The sequence below is a fragment of the Talpa occidentalis genome, unplaced genomic scaffold (assembly GCF_014898055.3).
Source record: "Talpa occidentalis isolate TD23 unplaced genomic scaffold, MPIMG_talOcc4v2.1 talOcc4.10, whole genome shotgun sequence".
Taxonomy (NCBI): domain Eukaryota; kingdom Metazoa; phylum Chordata; class Mammalia; order Eulipotyphla; family Talpidae; genus Talpa; species Talpa occidentalis.
This window is the reverse complement of record NW_023600993.1, coordinates 22,838,466-22,857,179: the sequence shown is the minus strand read 5'-3', so window position 1 is coordinate 22,857,179 and position 18,714 is coordinate 22,838,466. Positions and strand designations below refer to the sequence as shown.

The 18,714-nt window shown below is 39.0% G+C and overlaps 1 protein-coding gene across 1 annotated transcript in view; it reads left to right on the top strand.

The window, feature by feature from the left end:
- GADL1 (glutamate decarboxylase like 1) overlaps positions 1 to 18,714 on the top strand; it is a 219,772-nt gene that overhangs the window by 85,428 nt on the left and 115,630 nt on the right. The window contains exons 3-8 of the mRNA XM_037519952.2: positions 961 to 1,087; positions 3,374 to 3,464; positions 6,540 to 6,646; positions 7,386 to 7,501; positions 15,367 to 15,446; positions 15,567 to 15,621. Coding sequence (XP_037375849.1) covers positions 961 to 1,087; positions 3,374 to 3,464; positions 6,540 to 6,646; positions 7,386 to 7,501; positions 15,367 to 15,446; positions 15,567 to 15,621 — 576 coding nt within the window. The remainder of the gene's footprint in view (positions 1 to 960; positions 1,088 to 3,373; positions 3,465 to 6,539; positions 6,647 to 7,385; positions 7,502 to 15,366; positions 15,447 to 15,566; positions 15,622 to 18,714) is intronic.

Sequence of the window (18,714 nt, the reverse complement as noted above, 5' to 3'; positions counted from 1 at the left end):
CCTCTTACCCTTAACGTGCTGTTGAGTTCCAAGTTCTGTTGATCCTATATTTTAAATATCTCCAGATACATTTTACTCCCAAACCTTCTACCCTCATCCAGACTACCACCTTCTCTTGCCCGACTTACAATAATCTCTTATTTCCAATTTCAATGGGAATCTCCAGATAGCAACAAAAGCTATTGTCCCAAATACAAATATGATCATATCATTTCCTTGTCTAAAACATTTTAATGGCTTTCTTAGAGCCAAGTTCAGACTCTGTAATGTGTCACTTAAGGCCTATCATGAGCTGAGCCTGTGCCTCTTAATTTGTTCATTACACCTTCATTGAACATCTCTTAGTAGCAGATTCTATGTTCCTTACTTGGGACCAATCAGCTAACAGAATGGTGTCTCAGATTTCATGGAGATCATAATACATAAATTTCATAGTAGGTTGGGGAATGATAAGTGCTATTAGAAAAAGGTAGAGTGAAGAAAGCCAGAGGGAAGTGATAGAGATGGTAGATGTGCAGCTTGTGATTTTATATAAGGGAGTCAAGATTGATGTCACTGAAAGGATGTCATTAAGAAAGTGAATTTTGAAAGATGTGAGAAAGCTCATTATAAAGATACTTAGGGGAGCGCATCCTAGGCAGAGGGCATGGCCTGTGCAAAGGCCCTAAGGTGGGAACATGCCTGGTGCATTTAGGGAACAACCTAAAGGAGCAGGAAATTCAAGTTCTATTGATTCTACATTTTAAATATCTCACATCTAAGATGGAACCCCTCCTTTGTGCCAAGAACATCTTTATTACTGTCATAGTTCTTTTCACTCTGAACAGTGGATATAAGTTTAATGCTCTGTCTCTCTGCTTATCTAGAAGTTTCAAAAGGGCAGGGTCCATATTTCTAACATCCTCTTAATACCTTGTTGGAGAGGATGCTTGATGAATTGTGCTGTTGGTGAATCTTCAGGTTTGTGAATGGCAACCTCCTGAACAACTGAAGAAGCTGCTTGATCTGGAGATGAGAGATGCTGGAGAACCACACCACAGACTGCTGGAGCTCTGCAAGGATGTCATACGCTACAGCGTCAAAACAAGTGAGCTTGATCTGTGCCTCTAACGTGTCCTTCCTTTTTCTTAAGCACATATTGACTTCATGGTGAAGCTGAGTATGAGAATGTGTATGGGAAGCGTAGCAGTTCTGATGGTTTACAATATCAGACAGGACAATACAATATCTGGCCATATGACAGATTTGTTGTCAAGTCCAAAGATCAGTTGGTAGAAAGACAGTTGTAGGTGGTCATGTGTAAATACTAGCCTCTCCTGGGCAATCCATCCTTCACTGCTAATCAAGATCATCTATTGTAACTGTAATTTATCATTTCTTGTAGATCCAAACACATGATATTTTGATGAGAGAATTTGATTATAGATATCTTGATATCTTTATAGAATTAAATGTTTTTTTATTATAGAATTAAGGAACTTTAAGTCTTGTTGGCTCAGACCACACACACACACACACACACACACACACACACACACACACATGCTCAGGAGCCTGCCTTTACTACAAACAGGAATAAATTTATTTGAAGGTGAATGATCAACTTTTGGCATTTGTTAAACTACCAAATTATTCCATCAAATTTGATAGGATCATAAATTAAGGTCCTTTAAGAAAGTAGCAGAAAAAGGGGTACACAGTAAGATTTTGCTGTGGTAATTTCAGAATAATGGTTAACCACTATGATCTTTAGTGTAAACAGTAACATGACATCAGTCTTGTACTGAAGTACTATTCCAACTATTAATATCCTTCATAACCAGTGAACAACTTTCAAAAGCAGGAGAGTAACTTTTCAAAATGTATTTCTCAATGTGATGTAAAGGTAATCTGGTGCTTAAGACTATATAGGCATTGTGCTTTGTGAGTTTTGACACTGAACTAAATTTAGTGCAAAGAACATAATACAATCCTGGGTAAAAAATAATTGGTTTATAACCCCTTGGGAAAGTCTGGGTATGTATCAAAAACCCCGTTAGCATATCAAAAGCAGAGATACATATCTTATTATTATAGTGCATGTCAGAAGTGTAACATGACATTTAATGCAGTAGATTTTTCAGTTTACTGGATATTTTCCATAATGTTACCATGGAAATCAATCATAAATTAGCATGGAACTAAAAAAAAATCTTATTAAAATGACTTGTAGCAATGTCTGATTTCCTTTGCCAGATTAGAGGAAGTTTTCCATGTATTATTTGAAAAGACATTTTCTTTTGAGACTTTTTTTTTAATTCAAACCCTAGTGTAAAAAGGAAAAAAATAAAAAAAAACTAAAACGAAATGTAAGTTGTAATGAGAGGTCACCGACTAGAATGGTTCCCTAACACTCAAATTTAGAAATAGACCTTCTGCCACTTTGTTCTTTGTCATGCTGGGCTTCCTGTGACTGAGAATGTCAAGCCAGTTAGCCTGGTGTATGGTGTGAATATTCTCACTGTATAAAGACAAGAACCTTTATAAGACCTTTCATAAGAGGGCGAAAAATAGACAGTTGGAACTAAAGTTGTTTGAGTCTTCATGACAACTGCCTTTGAAGTAAGTTGAATCAGAAAGTTTATGCAAGTGACATGATGAGTCACCTCTTACTCCATCTACATAATGCCAATCATTTTATGGAAAATGGTCCAATCTGAAAAATGCCAGTGGCCTGAAGTGAACCCTGTTGATGAGTGAGATGTGTTTACAGTTGGTGAAGTTGCTGTGGAAATTTTCAGAAGATGATGGTAGTTGGCGTTGATTCTTGGGCAAACAATGTTCAAATCATCCATGTCTCAGAGGTTCTCATTGGATCTGGGTTATAGGAAAAAGGAGCAGGTAAATCAGAGTTCTTGAAAGAGTGCTCAGGTTTTGCTTGGAAATACTGTTTCGTGGAAAGAGCTCTGAGATGGGCCTTCAATATTTGTTCTGCTGTACATGACTGGATTTTGATGCTTAAAAAAAATGCTGAGGTTAATTCACATTTAGTGGAGTGGACAACTCTTAAGTGTTAAGTTTGATGAATCTGTACATATCTGTATGAAAGTAACCATAACCTAGATGGAGGTTTACCTCATTCCCAGTACTCCAGAAGCTCCTTTAAGTTTTTTCCCAATCAATATCTCCCTAATACAGGTACCCAGAATTTAACATCTATCTCCACACCTCAGCTCTGCCTAATAATTGAATGTCATATAAGTAGAATCATGAAATATACTCTTGTGGCTGGCTGTTTCTGTTGTCTGAAAGACTCATTTGTATAATTGCTTTATCAATCTGTTTTCCCCCTTGCTTATTGCTGTGTAGATGAATGCTGTGTTTAAACTTACAGATCACCCAAGATTTTTCAACCAGTTATATGCTGGACTTGATTATTATTCCTTGGTGGCCCGATTTATGACAGAGGCATTAAACCCAAGTGTGTAAGTACCATTCTACTGGAATTTTTCTCTGTACATGGGTTAGAACTGTTTTTTAAGTTGATGTAATTATATTAACTATTTTTTTAATGATTTCATTTGTACACTGTCATCATAAATAATGAAATAGTCTTATTTAACAGCCGTATTCAAATAACTGTTTGATTTGATAGTGGTACTGTGAGATGAATCGGGTGGTCATTGTTATTGCCACTTCACAAATGAGAAAATTAATAAGCACCTTTTCATTCATTCCTACATGAAAAGTCATATTGAAGTAGTGCTAAGTTTTCAAGCGTAAGCATTTGCATTTGTAGTGTCTTCAAGATATCCACGACTATATATAAACTAAGTTGAAACATATGTGGGTCTGGAATTCCAATATATATATGGAAAGCATAAATTTAGGAGTTATTCATGAATTGGTGGTAATTAAAATAATGGGCATGGAGGAGATGACTTAAGTTAGTGATTCTCAACCTTGACTGCTTATTAGAATCAAGTTCGGAACCTTGAAAAAAGTATACCAAGACCTAGGTCTCACTCCAGAACAGTTCAGTCTGAATTTCTGGGGTGTGTCCCAGGTACTGATGTATTTTCAAAGTTTAACAAGTGATTTTAATGAACAGGATACAGGGATCCTTCATTTTTTGAAAGTGTATGTTATGCCACTTCACTGTTACAAAAGACCTACATCCATTATCTGTTTTCCTAACCAAAAAAAAAAAAAAAAATCCAAGGGAATTTTCACTTTCATGACAAAAGGCAAAACCCAAAAATAGTGGGAAGCATTTGTTTTGCAGCAGCCATTCTCCAGGTAAGAATGACTTACCAAACAAGAGAATGGCTTGCCAAGCTCCCTCCCCAGGAATTACTTTATACAAGCTGTGTATTTTTCAGATTATTCCTTCTTGGACTATAGGTTGGTGTTATTTTAGGTTTTATGTGCTATTTGTTATGATTGGGTAGGTTATTTGGGGAATCTTAGAAAGCTCATTTTTTTTTCATATAAATGAATGGTAATTTCATCTTAACTTTACACCATTGCAAGCTATAAAAAGGTTTCATAGAAATGTTCTACTTTTAGATAGTGAAGGAAACCTGAATTTTGAATAAAAACAAAACAGGAAATAGCTTATAAAATGAAGCGAGACTAGAGCTTATGAGTGGACCTTAAAGACATGTATGTTTAATGGCTAAGAGGAAGCAGATTGACTATAATGGAGAAACAGAAGAAAGAAATGATCAAGTGGGAAGTCATAGAAGCAATGAGTAGAGTCCATCCATTGTTACATGTTGTTGAATGTTTAATTTAGACAAAGACTAACAAGTGTCCTCTGGAATCACAACATGAATCACTGGAGATTTCAAGGAGAATTTTTGGTGCATGAGTGTGAGGTGATGCCAGGTTGCAATGGGTAGAGGAGTTAAGTGGTAGGTGAATTAGAGATGATGGCAAAATTATACAATTTTTATGAGACTTTCCTTGAATTTTCCTTGGGTTTTCTCACCTTTCATCTGGATTCTTCTAGCTGAAATATTTTAAAGTTTTTACACATTAAATTCCTGCAAAACTGAATAATTATTAAAAATGTGTCCAAGCCACAAGAACATTTTACATTGCCTCCTCCTCCCAGGCCTGTTCACAGATTTACAAGTGAACTAGTTTCCAAAGACAGATTTAAAGTTAATTTTTTAAAAGAAAGTGATTTTTTTTCAATTATATTTATATATGCACATATAATTTTCTCATACTTTGGGTGTGGGTAAACTGGTTGCAAAACACGGCTGAAGACAGAGCCTATCTTGTTTGTAAAACAACACTTTTATAGAATGCTTGGCACATGGGGAAGGGACACATAGTAGGTGTTTTGTTTTTTTTTTGACCCCTTCCCAAAGAATTTCCTTGCAGGTAAAATAATTATATTAAATTCAGTGACTTTAATCTGAGTTTGTGTGCTTAGCTTTATATTTAGAGAATATATTTATTCAGACCTAATTTAATGTAATTATCTAATTATTAGAGAAGGCGAATATAGATATTTAGTCTCTCTCCAGTTACCTGGAGAGAGAAGAGATTCAAACTTTACGAAACAAGGCTTGGTAACTGTCACGGGTTGGTTCACAGGAAGCTGCTCTTGATGGAGTTAGTGAGCAGGATGTTTATGAAAGAATATCCTCGGGATCAACACGGGTGATGGGAGGGTAGGGAAATAGAAGTGACAGAGCTAGAAGTCAAGCTACCATGCAGCCTTCATGAGGTCATTGTTGATCTCATGAAGACCCAGGCTTGACCCATGGAGATCTCTGAAACTACAGTGGTCCGGCAGAGTAGTTCTGAATTGGGTCCAGAGAGTTATACCAGTCATCAGCAGTAAGCCACCATAGGGAAGGGTGTGATGTGGGTGGTATGTACGTACTGTTGTGTGTCCCTGCAACTCAGTGAGTCCCTGCACACTTGCAGTGCTCTCTAACATGGTGCTCTAGCCTAGGGCAACATCTCCTTCACTGATCTGGGATGTGGTTGGCGCTGTGCAGTGATATCTTCACATAAGAGCTATCCCAAGAGGGCTCCCTGATTGTATAAACACAGGACTATGGTGGGGAAGCCTTAGTTCAGGGGGGATAGTCTCCATGTAGACTATCAAGACCTGACTGTTAAGGAACTCACAGTAGTGACTTAATAAATTCTGGTTATCATGATGATGGCTTTTCTTCAACCTGCATGCAAAGCAGTGTGCAAAGGATCCAAAGAGTAAAATGTCCACAGCTCATGGCTAATACAAAAATCCAGATATACTGCCTTTATCGCTCCCAATGGAATTGAAGGTGCCCTCAAAATAATGCTGCAGAAGTAGCCTGCATGTGCTTACAGCTACCACCTATGGACATTTTTAAGCCATGACTTGCACTATCACTGAATATCTATTTCTCTATTTCCAATGGACACATTTCCAAAGACTCTAGCTACACTCCAGTAGCCATTTGGTTTAGTGAAACTCTGTGTGCATTTCTTGTGTCACCAAAGGGATGGTTGACTCTAGTCATAGAAGTGAAGTGTTTTTTATATCTATCTAGTTATACGTATGAGGTGTCCCCAGTGTTTCTGTTAGTGGAAGAAGCGGTTCTGAAGAAAATGATTGAATTTATTGGCTGGAAAGAAGGGGATGGAATATTTAACCCAGGTAAGTACAATTAGTTATTGCCATCCCCCTTTTATTACAAGCACCAAAAAATTTATTCTTGTCTTACGTGAGGAAGAACCCTTTGCAGATTTACGCATTATAAAATGTCGGGTATTATAAATGCTACTTGGTGAGAATCTAGCTTGTGCCTGCCTCCAGAGTGATAATGTTTTGCATAAATGCGAAGTAAATGTTCAACCAATGAGATAGCTACACTTTAAGATTTATATCTAATGTAAAGGAATTTATCTGCTGTTGGGCATCTGGAAAAGCAACACTAAATTTTTCAAGTTCTTAAATCAATTTTACTTGAGAAGACTAAATCACGTTTTGTTTATCCTACAGTCCTTTTTTACAGCCAGGGATGAGCATGTATTGTCATTTTATTGATCAGATGACAGACAAAAAGGAATGTTCATAACTTTGAAGACTTGGTACTGACCCTAGTCCCGAGCTCATAAATTGAAATTTTGAGTTTGGAAAAACTATGGAATGAGATAATAGACCAAAACGTCTCTCTTTGCTGAGACTGGAAATTGCTAGAAAAGGAGATTAGGAAGTATACAAGTAAGCATTCAGAGTGTTGGTGGGCAGGGGTGAGGCATGGTGTTCAGGGAAATTTCTCAGGATTTGTGGTTAGACAGAGCAGCCCAGCCATGCCCGCTTTCTGCTGCAGGTGGCACTTAGGGAACTGTGACTTCATGCTACAAACCTGCCGTGTCAATTTTGTTTTTTGCAGGTGGTTCGGTATCCAACATGTATGCCATGAATTTAGCTAGATATAAATATTGTCCTGATATCAAGGAAAAGGGCCTGTCTGGGTTGCCAAGATTAATCCTTTTCACATCTGCAGAGGTAAAATATTATTTTTGATATTTGCTATGGATTTTCTGGGACTGCATTCTTTAAGAAGCCTTGTTTGCTTGGGCACGCCTGATGTGCTTCTGTCCTATCTGTGTGGGACTAATATGACTAAGTATAACATTTTATTTCATTCCAAAGGAAATTTTGGCAGGTTTGATACTGTCACCCCTCTGCACCCAATTTTGTAGGGCACTTTTATTTAAAAGGTATAACCTATAACATTTTCTTTGAGAAAAGAGAACATTTTATTTTAAAGTGCTATCTTTCTGTGAATCTCTTCTTTGAGTGCCTTGTTATTAGAACTTGGATGGACCTCGGCTGTGTCTTCTGTCCACATTTCCTTGTGAAACGGTTTGCTTTGAATGGTTGACACAACTTTTCAAGAGGAAAGGACAATGTTTAGTCATAGTGAACACACACACACACACACACACACACACACACACTCACACAATTGCTTGTTGCCACAATCCCCATCTCTACTAACTACTAAAGTGGGAGGTCTTACTGAGGATATGTGTGTCAGTTTTGAGTTAGGCTGCCTGGATTCAGTTCCTGTCTCTACTACTTACTATCTGAGCAACCTCAAGTAAGTTGATTAACTTTGCTTTGCCTCAGTTTCGTAATTTGTAAGAATGATTTGTAAAATTCTATCAGTTAGCTCTTGACTCCATTATATTATCCCAGAACCCAGTGGCATGGAACTATAAACATACTATTGCTTGCAAGTCTTGGGCTAGCAGAGCAATTCTGCACCTGTGGACTCCCACAGGTCTCTAGGGGTTGGCTGGCAGTGGTTGATCTAGCAAGTGCTCTCTGCTCCACACACCTCTCATCCTCCAGGAGGCCAATCCAGGTGGTTCTCATGACAATGATACAGATCAAAAAGCACATCAGGCCTCTTGAGTGCTAGGCACAGAATAGTGCATTGACATTTCTATCTCATTTCCTTGGCAAAGAGTTGGCTTTAAGAACCCAGATTCAAGAAATGGAAAAATAGCCTCTACCTCTTAAGGTAACTCTCTTTGAAGTCATCTGGCAAAGGACGTGGATTCAAGGAGCAGCAACAGTTCTCCAATGTTGAAGAATCTGAGGCCATTAGAGCAATCCAGCAGGCACATGAGCCTAGTTACCATTTGGTGGTTATTCCACCCATCCAACTCTGCTTTGTAGTTTGCAAAAATTGGATGAGTTAATCCAGGTAAAGTGGCATCTGGCATATAATAGATAAAAATGTCAGATACTATTGTTCAGAGGAGAATGTTCAAACCATAGTAATGTAGATAGGTGACGGATGGTGTAAGTTAAGTGCAGTATGGTCTGGACATGATTCTCTGTTTCTTCTCTTCAATTTCTGTGTGATACCAGCGGGTGCCTCTCTCTAGTCAACCCCTGCTTCTTCCCCAGGTCCCTGGCAGGAAGAGTTTAGCTTCTGTACCTTCTGTCATTATCCTTGATCTCCCATCAACCACCGGAGCCCCTTATTTCCAGCTGAGTTTTTCTGTATTTGTTATTTTCTTTCAAGAGGAAAAGTTACTTTATTATTGCGAAAGGACAGATTGTACTAAGAGATCAACAATGGTGGAAAACCTGGCCACTCCCATGTTTTCCTCCTGACCTTTGTTCTGTTGTGTTCAGCACTGAATGCAAAGTGGGTGTCAGTGATGGGAGGGGGAAGAAGGAATCATCAAATCTGAGATTTTAAACTCAGCTGCTCCGGCCCTTCTTTGTGAGTCATTCTTTCTTAGTGAGAAAAGAATGTTTGGGAATGTTGACTTCTGGGAAAAATATTTTGTTGCTTGGGATTATTAAGGAATTAGTGTCTGGGTCCCAACCCTGGTTATTTCTGTTTCAGGAGCACTAGTGTATCAGAAATGTGAAGTCCCTTCCACATTTGAGTTGCTAGTTCCATGCAGAGGAAGCTGATTAAATAGGGCCCCTGCTATCAGTTCAGTGCTTTTACTTTTTGTCTTTTTTTTTTGTTCTTCATTTGGTTTAAAAATGGCTAGAATGGCTAGAATCTTTTTCTGGATAATTGCCCTGAAGGGGAGAAGAAATACTATGGAAGCCTAGAATAATGGTAATGCCTGGGAAATATCAGAAACACAGGTGTGTTATTGGCAAATGGAGAGTGAAAAGAAATTAAAACCTCATGTGGTTGTGAAAACAGAAATAACTATTTTTTTTTATCTCCATGGAAATATATTGCAAAAGGAGACAGAATATATGAGTTGCCTAACATACCAGCAGAAGATGCAGCCAGAAAACCATGCATGAGGCGTATGTCTTAGTTTGGTCAGGCTGCTGTAACAAACACCAGAGGCTGGATGGCTTAGACAATAGACATGAATTTGTCATATTCTGGAGGCTGAGAAGTCCAAGATCAAGGTGCTGGCAGATGTGGTGTCTGGTGAGAGTCTACTTTGAAATCACTGTGTGCTCACGTGGCCTTTCCCCTGTTGTTGCTTGTAGAATCAATAAGATCTGTCTTTCTCTCCTTCTAAGGCACTAATTTCATGAGGGTTTTCTGCCCTGATGGTCTAATTCTCATACTCGCACATTAGGAATAACAGATTAAGTATGAATTTTGAGGAAACATTGTTTCAGTCCATAACAATGTGGAGTCCACAAAAATATTCCACAAATTCAGACCCGCTACAGCCTTGAACATATGTTTTCACCCCACCCTTCCAGCTTCTCTTCGTAGTTTCTTCTCTTGTCCTGCTCTGCCAAAGAGGCAGGCCATAGCATTTGCATTATTTGAATATTTTGGTGACAACCTTCACTGCTTAATACAATGAATCCATCCATCATTTAGTTGAAGAAGAACAGAATTGGAGAAGTCTGTTTCCTAAATGGTCTGCAATTCTCTGTTAAACTTTTTACCAAATCTCCTTTATTTTCCTTCTTTGGCCCATGAAGGGCTCCTACATTATTATCCTACATTATTTGATTATGTGATCTTGCTTTTCCTGTTTTGATGCTGCCCTAGATAAGCAAGGGTGATTTGACTCCACCACTACCTTGCAGCATTGAATTCAGACTAAATATAGCTACCACCCAAGATGTTTCTACACTCTACAGATTTTGATTGTAAATCAGATGTTAATGGAGACCTGGCAGTTAGTAGCAGAGACCCTTGTACTGTCAACATATCCAGGTAGCCTCTCTAGTGCTAAGTTAGAACAAAAGAGAAGGGAGCTTTTGGAGAAAATTAATCAGAGTAATACATCTGTCGGTTGATTAGTGCTTAGATATAAACTCCTTGGGTTTATAGAAATCCTTGGTTTGTAAAGTGCTGAATAATCCAAGCCATGCTGGAAATCAATATGAAGCAAGGGATTATTGTCTGCCATTGTAAAGTAAGAGAAGAAAAGAAACTCACACCTCAAAGACCAGGATGGGATGTTCTCCTTGCTTCTAGTAGCAGATGGAGGCTGGGGTGGGGGGAGCTGTGTGAGGTGTGCTGGGTAAGTGTCTCAGGCTCATGCTTCCTTAAATGGTGCACCTGAAGTACCTCACTGACCTCACCCAACTTATCACCCTACCATTTGCGCAAGCTCACCTGAGTTCAGATATTAGTGGCAATATTATCGCTATTATGGCCAAGCAGGTACTTTTTTTTTTTTTAATAATAAATTTTATTTTTATATTCCCCCATACAATTGCAAACGCCCCATTCTTTTTTTTTTTTTTTTTTTTTCATTTTTCAATGCTCTTTTATTTTTAGGAAGTTGGAACATCCCATGATACAAAGCCAAGACAATAGTCATGATCTAGAAAACCAGTACACAGTCTGTGAAACTTTATTTACTCAAATCAAAATGAAGTGTCATTGTCTTTTCTGTATAGAAGCGGAGCAAGATCCCAGGGAGTTGCCCAAGTCCTGGGATAGGAAGCATGTTGATTGTAATAACCCGTTGAACTGTTGTCATTGCCATGTGATAAAATCTGGTCTGACAAATGATATGGCAGAGATTGCTATTTAACCTAAAAGCCTCTCTCCCATTCTCTGAATTTTTATTTTTTTTTTTTTATAAATTTTATTGTTATATTCCCCATACAATTGCAGCCCCCATTCTGACCCCAATCCCTCCCCTCCCGCCCCCGCCCGCCTAAAAGTGTCTCTGGTTCATAGTTTTTTGTTGATTTTGATTTTCACTTTCTTATAGTTATTCATTTTCCTGGTCCCTTATTTAAGTTTTCTAGATTCCTGCTATGAGTGAGACCATCCGGTATTTTTCTTTTTCTTTTTGGCTTATTTCGCTGAGCATGATCCCTTCCAGCGCCATCCATGTTGCTGCAAATTGCATGTGTTTATCTTTTTTGAATGCTGAGTAATATTCCATGGTATATATGTACCACATCTTCTTGATCCAGTCATCTATTTTTGGGCATTTGGGTTGTTTCCAAAGCTTAGCTATTGTAAACAGTGCTGCTATACACATAGGGGTGCAGGTGTTCTTTGGAATTGATGTTTCTGTGTCCTTTGGGTAAATACCTAGGAGTGGAATTGCTGGATCATATGGAAGCTCTATGTTTAGTAGGTCCAGAAATCTTCACACAGCTCTCCACAGTGGTTGGACCAGTTTGCACTCCCACCAACAGTGCAGAAGAGTTCCTTTTTCTCCACACCCTCGCCAGCATTTGTTGTTGCTAGTTTTTTTAATATGTGCCATTCTCACTGGTGTAAGATGGTATCTCATGGTAGTTTTGATTTGCATTTCCCTGATGGCAAGTGATGTTGAACATTTTTTCATATGCCTGTTGGCCATTTGCATTTCCTCTTCAGAGAAGTTTCTTTTTAGCTCTTCTGCCCATTTTTTGACTGGATTATTTTCTTTGTTGTTGCTGAGTCTCATCAGCTCTTTGCAGATTTTTGTGATCAGTCCTTTATCATTAGTGTTGGGTGCAAAAATGTTCTCCCAGTTGGTGGGGACAAACGCCCCATTCTGACCCCAATCCTTCCCCTCCCCCCCCCACCCCCCAAAAAGTGTCTCTGGTTCATAGTTTTTTGTTGATTTTGATTTTCACTTTCTTATATTCATTTTCCTGGTCCCTTATTTAAGTTTTCTAGATTCCTGTTATGAGTGAGACCATCCGGTATTTTTCTTTTTCTTTTTGGCTTATTTCGCTGAGCATGATCCCTTCCAGCGCCACCCATGTTGCTGCAAACTGCATGTGTTTATCTTTTTTGAATGCTGAGTAATATTCCATGGTATATATGTACCACATCTTCTTGATCCAGTCATCTATTTTTGGGCATTTGGGTTGTTTCCAAAGCTTAGCTATTGTAAACAGTGCTGCTATAAACATAGGGGTGCAGTTGCTCTTTGGAATTGATGTTTCTGTTTCCTTTGGGTAAATACCTAGGAGTGGAATTGCTGGATCATATGGAAGCTCTATGTTTATTAGGTCCAGAAATCTCCACACAGCTCTCCATAGTGGTTGGACCAGTTTGCACTCCCACCAACAGTGCAGAAGAGTTCCTTTTTCTCCACACCCTCGCCAACATTTTTTTGTTGTTGCTAGTTTTTTTAATATGTGCCATTCTCACTGGTGTGAGATGGTATCTCATGGTAGTTTTGATTTGCATTTCCCTGATTACAAGTGATGTTGAACATTTTTTCATATGTCTGTTGGCCATTTGCATTTCCTCTTCAGAGAAGTTTCTTTTTAGCTCTTCTGCCCATTTTTTGACTGGATTATTTTCTTTGTTGTTGCCAAGCAGGTACTTCTAATGCTGTTTTAGTGAACATTGGGCAGGTAACCTGTATTCCAGTTCTCTCTGTCCTGATGCATAACATTCACAAACCTTGCTCTTCTCACCGCCGGAGCTAACTGGAGCATCAAAATAGCCCACGCTAGGAGTCCAGTTGTCCAGAACCACATCCACGTGGAGGGAAGGGCAGGGGTTTGTTGAGAAACTCAAGGTCACAGAAAAAAAATAATCCTTGCAACAGCCAGAAAAGAAAACTTCAGCACAGCCAGACTTTCATGTAGACACTGCTGTTTTATCTTGACAGAAATGGCCCCACTGAGATCTTTGCGTATTCTGTAGGCAGATGAAGCCCGGGGGGAGGTTGGATCTTAGAATGACTTCTCTTTTGCCAGGGATGGGAGCAGCACCATTTGTTTCTAAATGCAGCTATTACTTCTGAACTCCAGCCTTCTAGGTTTTTCCATTCCTTGAAACTGCCTGGCATGTCTGAAGTGTTGCCCTCTTTCTTTCCCCTTGCAGGGTTCCTTTCTTGCTCTGATGCTTTCAGATGTTTAGACTTCAGTTTTGCAGAGTTCTTTTCTGTCCCTACCCATTTAAGGTTGACATTGGGCTAGACTTTGCCCGGAGGTACCCAAGATAGCGCTGCTGCTGAAACTGTTCTTATTCTGACCAGTTTCATATTCACTCGATCCATTTGTTGGTGGCTGTTTACTCTCTCAGGGCACAGCAGTCTGATTTCCCTTCGAGGCAGATGTCAGAGAGGTGGGTTAGTATTTATTTCTATGAAATCAATAGCCTTTTAGTTGCCAGAACTGAAATCTCTGGTGAGAAATAATTCACCCTAGCTACGTCACCTTAGCTGTGGTGGGTTGATGTAGCTGGTAGAGAATTAATTACATTTTCCTGTACATGATTCCTCTTCAATATGCATCTGCTCTTGTAACAACCTGAAATGAATGCCTCCTACAGGCATTTTGGGCTTGTCCTATTTGATATTTGCAAATTAATTATTTAGTACAGTTTCATTTTTCCTGATGGTGTTACTTTTGCATTTATTTTTTTCTTAGTTAAAAAAGGAGCTCCCAATAAAACTCTTGTGACAAAAGAAGAAAAAAATGACCACATTTGAGGGAATGTATCAAGTTAAGTGTGAAGGCATGACTACTCTTTTAATGTATTCATACCTACAAATTAAATTACTAAGGTTTTTTGGTACAATAATGTCCTTTAGCACCTTCATTTTCTGGCATGAAAAAGAATTAATTGACCACCTGTCCACACGAATCTATAAAGAGCACTGTCTCTGGTGTTTGAATGCTAATTGTCTCACAGGCTCTAGGGAGTGTGGGAGAAAAGGCCCAATGAACTAAGGCACATACTACTGTTTACCAACAAGAAATACACTAGGGTTACTTATTAGCCAGCGCTGCAAAAAGTGGTGTCTATACATTATTATTGCTTTCATTATTTTCATTTTAGTCACTTTGCTGTGTGTCTAATTTGACTCATACATTCAATATTAATCAAGATCAGTCAAGTGTATGATCAACATTTATGACCCATTATTTGCTTTTGAAAATCATTAAATTCTTCTGGGGTCTGTGATTGCAATCTTTGAGAGTCTGCTCAGTCCTTAGGGGGGTTTGAGTCAGCAGTGGACTAGATTCTGTTTCCATAAATATTGAGTCATCTTAGTAGCATCAAGAGAAACTTTTCTCAGTGTTATGGAAAATAGCCTCCAGTGACCAAGTTTGCTCCATATGCCAGGCTCTTGCTCAGCCCTTTACATATATTAACACATTTAATTCTATGAGAAGCAAATGGAGTAGATGCTGGCATGCCCACTTTATAGATTAGCAAATTGAGGCTTGGAGGACATATATTATTTGTTCAACATCCCCTAGCAGTAGCTAGAAGAACTGGGAATTAAATTCTGGTTTCTGTGACTACAAAGGCAATTCTCTCAACCACAATCCTAAGATACTCAATTGAATTACTATTTTCTTTTCCTTTTTTTTTTTCTTTTGCAATAGTGTTCCAAAGATCGAGCTCAGCCCATATGACTTACACAGGAAGCAAAACTTTTTCCATGCTCTGCACTCATGTCTCTTTTCTCCCGCCCCTGTTCACATAGTGTCATTACTCTATGAAGAAGGCAGCCTCCTTTCTTGGTATTGGGACTGAGAATATTTGCTTTGTGGAAACAGATGGAAGGTAATGAGGACAGGATCCGGAAGCCTGGTGGGTGGAGGGGGAAATTCACTCTTTAAAAAGCAGTACTAATGTCTGTTCACTACTAAACATAACTGAATGTCTCCAATCTATGTCTCTTAGGGGTAAAATGATACCTGAGGAACTAGACAAGCAAGTCTCGCAAGCTAGAAAAGAGGTAAGAGGGGAGAGAAAAATAAGAGGGAGAAAACACATATGCATGTGTGTGGGTAGGAGAGGGAGAATGCCAGGGAGGGAATGCCAGCAGCCAGACCTATGTGTGGGAGAGAGGAGAGAGCATGGTGAAATTAAAATAGAGAAACTCATTTACAGATGTTCCATTTCCAGGTGCTTGGCTCTCCATGTTCTGTGGAGTTTCGTGGATATTCTCATTCCCAGGTGGCCGGAACCTATTAAAACACTGACATCACCAGATTCAGGAGTCTTGCCTAGAATTAACCTTAAAAGATGAACCCCGCCTCTCCAGCAGGGCCCCAGCTTCCACTCTCCTACATAACTCCTGACTGAGAATTCTGCAGGCCAAACCGGTTATGGGTTGCATTCAGAATGATTCCTGATTTCTTCATCAACCCATTTTTCCAGGTTGCTTCCACCCAATACCTGTCCATGACCGTCACCCCATTTTGGGGCTGGGTCTAGCACGTAAGGTCTGGCAAGATGCCGTCTCTTCCTTAGCTGCCAGAATGTGTTCAAGCTGACATGTCCGTTGCTGAGGAAGGCCAGGCCTGGCTCTGGCCATCTGCTGTACTCCAGCCAAGGCTGACTTGACTCCTGCTCTTCAAGCATGGTGCTATCTTGGTGTCAGTCTCTTGCTTCTTGGACGAAAAGCCTTCTGGATGAGGTGGACCTCTCCTCTGTTCCCTCCCCACCCTCCACAGCCCCCCACTGCTCAAGGAACGTGAGACCATTCTCCCATAACTTTCCAATAGAGAGCAGCGAAGTTACACGGCTGCTGGAAAGTGCAAGGCCCAGCCTCTGAGCTGGGATGGAAGGCTATCGCTCCTCCTAGGGACTGTACACTCTAAGGAAGATGGAAATGAAAGTCTCTTTCATTTTCTAGGTTTTAATCTTACTTTTCTGTTATTTTCTCTTTACATTTTTTCATTGAAAGAATCTCCTTATCCCAGGGTCAGTTAGATTACTGTATTTGGTTTGACGTTTTATACGTTAAAAATTCTTCCTTTGTTGCAGATGTATTAGCTTCAGGTGTGTGTCCTCCATTTTTTTTTTTTTTTAAATTCCACTGAGAAGTGGATTGATAGTTGTCTGGTGGTACAGATGGTCAGAATTCTTTGACTTTGGGGTAAAATCTACATTACAACCCATTTGTTCTGCCATGAACCACAGATAATGACTTCTGCCTTTATCTTTTTTATGTAGTTTATCAGTTTTACCTTTTTCTTCAGACTTTCCTACCAAAAGGAATGTTCTTTGTCATTGACACTGGTTGGTAAGGAATAATGGATGTGTTTTTTATATGTTTCATATGATTCTTTCTTCTTCCCCCTTCCTTTTCTCTCTCTCTCTCTCTCTCTCTCTCTCTCTCTCTCTCTCCATCCTTCCCTACCTTTCTCCTTCCTTCTTGAATTTTAAACTTTTCATTTCCAATGCACGCAAAACTAATGAGTCTCCATATACCCACCATGCAGCCTCAACAATCATTAGCTTATGTTCTGCTTTTTCAGCTATCCCCTCCCCCACCACTCCATTTGTTTGAAGCAAATCCCACACACCATAACATTCATCTATAAATACTTCAGTATGTCTGTAAAAGTTATGGACTCCCCTTTCTTAAAAGAAAAGAACATGATATACTTATAATAGTAATTTCTTAATGTCATAAAATATTCAGTCCATAATAAATTTTTCCTTTTGCTTTTAAAAAATAATTCACTTGTATGAACAAGGATTCTAAAAGTCCACATTTTCCATTTAATTAATTCATCACATAAATCTTGTTTAATCTATAAGTTTCCCCTCCTTCTTTTCTTTCTCCCCGCGATGGATTTGTTGAACAAACCAAGTCCTTTGTGCTATAGTTTTCCACATTACAGATTTGGTAGATTATTTCAAGAATCTAAATGCTCCCCTCTCCTCTCCCACCCGACTGTTCTCTATAGTTCCTGTACATTGATGGCTGGATTTTGAGACTCAGTGAGATTCAGATAGCAATTTTTACAAAGAAGCCTTCAAGGGGGCCAGGGGGCAATTTGTTCTGCCACTGATGACACTTCACGTTGTCTTTGGTGAGGACATTGACTGGTGGCTTCAGGTATTGACAGCCCACCTACTATAGACTCCGCTTTGGCCCCACGCTTCATGGATCTTGCTGCCATTGATGATCATTATCTTGATCCATTATTTCATTTGGTGATGCTCTAATTCATTCTCTCATTCCTTCTTCACTTATTGGCAGCAAACTACACGGAAACATACTCCCTCATCACAATTTGGTTTTTCCAAGGAAACAGTGGACATAGGCAAGACAGGCTATCTGTTTGGAACCCCCCTCCTGACTTACCAATTTTCATGTAGTGAGTTAGCTGCCTAGCATCCCTTAAAGAGGCCAAACAGGTCTTCTCTTTTTAGTATCATTAAGAATTTGTTTTCCAGCATATTCAATGTTTTCTATTCACTATAGCCTTTATTATAGTCATTGTTCAATTTTTTGTTTGTTTTGACAATGAATGTACAAGAAACCGACATATCCTAAAAGTTGAGAACTTGAAAAAATAAGTTTTTTAAAAGTGAAAATTGCTTTAGGCACATTTAAAAGTAGGTCAGTGGGGTTAGAGTTGGTATGTCTTCTCAGTCTTCTTTCAAGTGAGTTAAAACTTGAGCCAGGATTCACCAAGGACAAACCTTGCATCTGTTCTGAGATAATAATGCCTGATGACTAGTTTATTTCTCTCAGTAGCTTCAGATCTAGTTGTTATTTCAAGCTTTTAACTCACATTGTTACAGATGTAGGGAATAGTACATCAGCTTTTCTTTTTTTCTTTTTGCTGGAATTCAATTCCCTGGCCAAACACAATCCATTAAAAATCTGTTGAGTAATGACCTTTGCTTGATGTCATTACAAGGAAGGTGAAAACCACAGAGACATCAGAGGTTCTACAGTGCTTATGAAAAGATAAAACGAGTATACCCGCTGCATATTTGGAAGTGTTTTTTTAATATAAGTGTTCAAAATGACAGAATTTTTAAGGGAAAACAGCTCATCAGCAGCACACAATCAAAACTGTTTTCA